Source organism: Pongo pygmaeus, chromosome X (genome assembly GCF_028885625.2).
Source record: "Pongo pygmaeus isolate AG05252 chromosome X, NHGRI_mPonPyg2-v2.0_pri, whole genome shotgun sequence".
Lineage (NCBI taxonomy): Eukaryota > Metazoa > Chordata > Mammalia > Primates > Hominidae > Pongo > Pongo pygmaeus.
In genome coordinates, this window is record NC_072396.2 from 31,695,886 (window position 1) to 31,701,032 (window position 5,147).

Below are 5,147 nucleotides of genomic sequence, written 5' to 3' on the forward strand. Positions count from 1 at the left end.
ATATGTTCTTTCTCCTTCCTGACATGCTAATGTAATGGTTGGAGCTGTAATAGCCATGTGGATCATGAGATGACCTTTGTACTGGAAGCCCTGTTCAGTGGAACAACAAGATAATGTATTTTATCAAATCAAACATACTAATTTAAGGCACACCATTATTCTGTGTACCACACAAAAAGAAAGTGCTACCAACTAAATTAGAACACAGTGTTTTCTTATCCCTTAGATTTTTAAATTTCAGTTACTGGAAAATCTCTTTTATACTTATTTAAGCACAGACTTTTGTTATTGAATCACTCTTGTGTGTACACATAAAAAGGAAACTATGTGCTAAATAAATTGTTTCAAGTACTGCTAGAACTTCAGATTCAAATTTCAACTCTTCTAAATCACTTCTGTACTCAGAATCATTGATATCTCTTAATATCGTCCTCTGTGCCATCAAGCGTGCTGGTGACGCGGTATTTTTTTAAAAGAGTACACTTCTAATATCTCCAGGATTTTTCTTAGCCAATGATATCATTTTGTCGAGTTTTGCAGTGCATCCTCAGGCAATGACAGGTATGGCTGACAGTGATTGTAAGATACATCCCAATTTAATATGTTAAAATGTAAAGAAAAAAAACGTGCCTCTTGGAATCCGTGAAATGTGATTGAAAGCTCTTCCACAGCAGCCCTGAACTGTTTTCTTCCATACTTCTTTTGTACATAAAAAAGAAAACCTATCTTTTTTAAGACTCTGCTTTTCTGGTCTTTGTTACTACTCATAACCTAACCCAAACCAAACGGTCACAGGATTCCTAAAAATATGATAGCCATTAGTACTTTCCTTTCTTACTGTACCTCATCCCACTCCTATAGCTCCCTTGACTAGTGAATCAAGGTGTAAATTTCTTTCCTTTTACCTTTCAGGTGTCCTCACACTTTGCTAATATGATTACTCCCATTTCACCTTTCCTTTCAGCTTTCCTGAGGCAAATTCTCCATCAATATTTCTCTGAACCAGAACTTAGGACTGCAATAACAACAGCAACAACAGTAACATCAAATTATTTGTAAAACAAAAATTGTTATTTTAAAATCTGAAACATAGTATCACTTTCGAGGTTACAGACAATGCTTTTCTCTACTAAATACTTGATTAGATATGTCTCTCAGGCTTGTGAAAAGAAACTGTAATTGCTGGTAAGTGAAAAGAAAAATTAAAGGAGAATTTAAAAATCAGAAATGTAGAGCAAATTTCCAGGGTAGAGAAGATTCAGGAGAAATTAATGGGTGCTTTGTACTGCTTGTCACACACATTTCTAAGAAAAAAATACTTTTCCTTTTTCTGGAAAATGAAGTACAAGTTGTCAGTGACAACCATCTATTAAGAAATTTCCTTTTGTCATAGAGTGAGGGTTTTTTCCCCAGAGGTAAATTATTCAACACAGTTAATTTGAATCCGTGTTTGAGTCTGAGATGAAGTTATCAATTTTACCATTTTCCCTCAGTCCCGATACTATCATTGCCTGAGATTTTGGTACCCATAGCAACAGCCACTGTTTCGGACATCATTCCCCCAAGCAATAGAGCACAACGAATGACTGACAAGCATCCAGTTGTATGTCTCAGGGTGGTATTTTTCAGGGCTGGAAGACTGAGGCACAACTCACTCTCAAGTATTGAAAGTCAGGCTCTCAAAGAATTGGGAAGGCTGTGTGTATGTGGGAATGTGGCCCACCTGTAAGAAGTTTGCTCACTCCTTTTGAGAGGAATGTGGCAAGGGAGGGTGGGAAAATGAGGAGACTTGCAGCGATGGATAAGGTCAAGACATTGAAAAGTGCCAGTGGGGCCAGCTTGGTCTAAATGTTTCTCTTGTTTTTCCCACAGTTGCCCCACATATTCAAAAGGCTGTTTGTGGACCCTAAAACTGAACCAAAAGGAGGGGATTTAGGACATTCATGTTTTTGTCGCAGTGAAACAAGAATAGAAACAATTGAGCTGCTGCTTTACCTAGACTTCCCAGCCAGGGATTCTGAAAGAAAAGCTGTGAAATGTGACACTACAAGTAGTGGCCTGTGATAGGCGCTGGAGTGTAATCACAATCCTCTTTGGGTCTTGCAGGTGAGGAAATCCTGCTTTTCCGGGTAAAATAAAAGGATGTAGTTCTAAGCAGACTTCTCTGCATTATCCTGGGGTGTCTCTGAATCACAGGAAAGGGAAAAATGGAATAAAGAGGGGGCCTCGTGGCCAAGATGGAACTAGTCTGACGTCAGCTGTAGATCTCAGTAAAGAGACCACAACAGGGAATGTATAGATTACAGTACACTGTGCATGGTAAACGTACAGGGCTTCTCTATCCAGGCTTTGAGATGAGCTAGATTTGCAGATAGAGCATGTGTGTTTTGTAGCCACCCCATTTACCTGCTGTGCTTGAAGAGAAGCCACTGACAGTGAAGACATGTGGTGAATGGATGGTGCACTCTGGGGATTTCCAGCCCTAAGGCCTTCTCAGGTATTCAATGCCAACTCAGGCAACAGTGTGACTGTCTGTTTCAGGGAGAGTACCTGAACAGAGGGGTTCCAGTGTACAGATGTTGGCTGCCTTCCTGTGAGGTGCCCTACTACCTCATATAGTCTGTTGCTTATTCTGAAGGCTTCTTTCATATGAGAAGGATTTTGGCTGAGGTTTAGAAGCTGTCCCCACCCTAGGCTGGAAGGCACACCTGTAATTAGGAGAGACTACAGTGATCAGGGCTGTCTTTAAGAGTGTTGGCGGATTTCCCTCCCTTCCAGGGCTGGTTATTTGGCTAGATTCCCAGTCTACCCACACAATCTTCTTTAACCCCTTGATATACTTGCAGGGTAACAGAAAGAAAAAGGAACATGGCATCAGAAGATCGAGGTTCATGTCCAGATTCCACAACTTCTTGCCTGTATGGCCTCCCTTTTTGTCACTAATAAAGTCATGATACTTGTCCTTCCTTCTTCCTGAGATTCTTGCAAAAACAAAGGACAACAATGTAAATAAAAAGACTTGGACTTGCAAAGTACCATTTTAGTTTGTCAGCCCCTTGGCTATGGGAAAGCCAGCTTAAGGCTCCCATTACAACTGTCACCCAGAGTGAGCTTGCCAAAGAGGTACCCTGCTGTGCTGTCACCCAGAGCCCCCACTTGCTATTCAGAATCAACAAACATTAACATCGGCATATTTTAATAAACTACAAGTTTTCATGTAAAGTTGAAGACCCTTTGTTTATTTTAATCCTTGCCCAATCCCATTTCCTTCACTTCTTCCCCAGAGGCAACCACTATGATGAATTCCAGACCATGTTTACACTTTACCGTGCCAATGCACCCACAGCCACCAGGGCCCAAGAGTGACCACCCCACCCCAACCCACCCCACATACCCTGGTAGTTTACAAAGGGAAGACTAATGTGTTTTCCAGGGGCCCATAAAACACCATTCCCCTCCACCCCTGCAAATCCTGAGCTGCATGCAGATGGGGCAAGGGTGGGTGGAGAGACTGCTGGATACCTACTTTAAACCTGCATGGGGATTTGCCCTGATTCCTAAAAGGTGAGAGTTGCAGGTGTATCAAATGGACACCTTTATTGCTTTGAGAACCAGGTAACTTTATTGCTAACAATGGTAAAACTGAAAGATAAAACCGAAGAGAACGTTCTGAAAGGGCAACATGCACGCCCCGCCTAGTGGCCTGACCCAGGGAAGGGACCCCGTGGCTGTGGGGCCCATCTGGGCTCAAGTCTCTTTGACGCGGCCGCCCAGGGTGAGCTTGTCGAACAGGTACTCAGCCAGGCCGGCTTCCGGGGAACATATCTTGCGCAGGTTGCTCACGTAGCCACCCAGCTCTTTGATGGTCTTGACTTGCTCGTGCAGGTAGTGGCTCTCCAGGAAGTGGCACAGCTGGGGGTCGCCCTTCTCCACGGCCAGCTGGTACAGATCGAGCAGGCTCTGGTTGACGTTCTTCTCCAGGTGGAAGGCGGACTCCATGGCCACGAGCCCGCTCTCCCAGCCTTGGCGCTCTGGCTTCCTGATATCGTGAAAGCGGATGCGGCCACCGCGCAGGTTCTGCAGCCTCATCAGCTTCTGGGCATGCTCCATCTTGTCGTCCGACAGGCGCAGGAAGTAATGGAAGAAGTTCTCCAGGGCCACGTCTTCCCGGTTGAAGTAGAAGGCCATGGACAGGTACAGGTAGGAGGCGTAGAGCTCCAGCCTGATGTGGCTGTTGACGGCGGCCTCGCAGTTGGCGTCGTACTTCTGGAGCACCTGCGACGGCTGGGCTGTGGCCATGGCGGGCAGCGCGAGTGCGGGCGAGCACACGGGCGAAGTCGGTGCGGTAACGAGGGCAGCGGCTGAGGTGACAAGAATGGCGGATAGTGAAAGGCGGGTGTGCGATGAAACCGGAAGTGGGCAGTGGCGACCGTTAGGAAGGAGCGCGTTCTGTCGGTGGGGGTAGGGGCGGGGGGGCGGGGACAGAGTTGCGGGGCAAGGGGGTGGGGGCACAAGCGCTGACTTCCGTCGGAAATCCCGGCCACTTGGCGCTGAACGTTTCAAGACCATCTTTTAAAAATAACTGCTCTAGGCCAGGCACGGTAGCTCACGCCTGTAATCCCAGCACTTTGGGAGGCCGGGGCGGGCGGATCACGAGGTCAGGAGATGGAGACCAACCTGGCCAACATGGTGAAACCCCGTCTCTACTAAAAATACAAAAAAAAAATTAGCCGGGCATGCTGGCGCGTGCGCCTGTAGTCCCAGCTACTCGGGAGGCTGAGGCAGGAGAATTGCTTGAACCCGAGAGGCGGAGGTTGCAGTGAGCTGGGATTGTGCCATTACACGCCAGCCTGGGCAACAGAGCGAGACTTGTCTCAAACAACAACAACAAACTGCACTATTGAGATACAATTCCTCTACCATAAAGTTCACCCTCTGAAACATTTCCATGGTTTTTAGTATATTCATGAAGTTGTGTAACTATGACCCCATCACCAAAAATCTAATTTCAGAACGTTTTCCTTATTCCAAAATGAAATCCCCTACCCATGAGTAGTTACTGCCCATCTCGCCTCCCTCACAGGCCCGACAACCACAAATGAAATCTCTGTTTCTAGAGATTTGCTTACTCTGGACATTTCAAATAA

General features: G+C 45.8%; 1 protein-coding gene across 1 annotated transcript; it reads right to left on the reverse strand.

Moving 5' to 3' along the window:
* Positions 1-3,595: 3,595 nt before the first annotated feature.
* FTHL17 (ferritin heavy chain like 17) lies at positions 3,596-4,418 on the reverse strand. Its single transcript, XM_054470952.2, has one exon. The coding sequence runs from the start codon at positions 4,297-4,299 to the stop codon at positions 3,748-3,750; it is 552 nt and encodes a 183-aa protein (XP_054326927.1). The 5' UTR covers positions 4,300-4,418; the 3' UTR covers positions 3,596-3,747.
* Between the last annotated feature and the right edge of the window lie 729 nt (positions 4,419-5,147).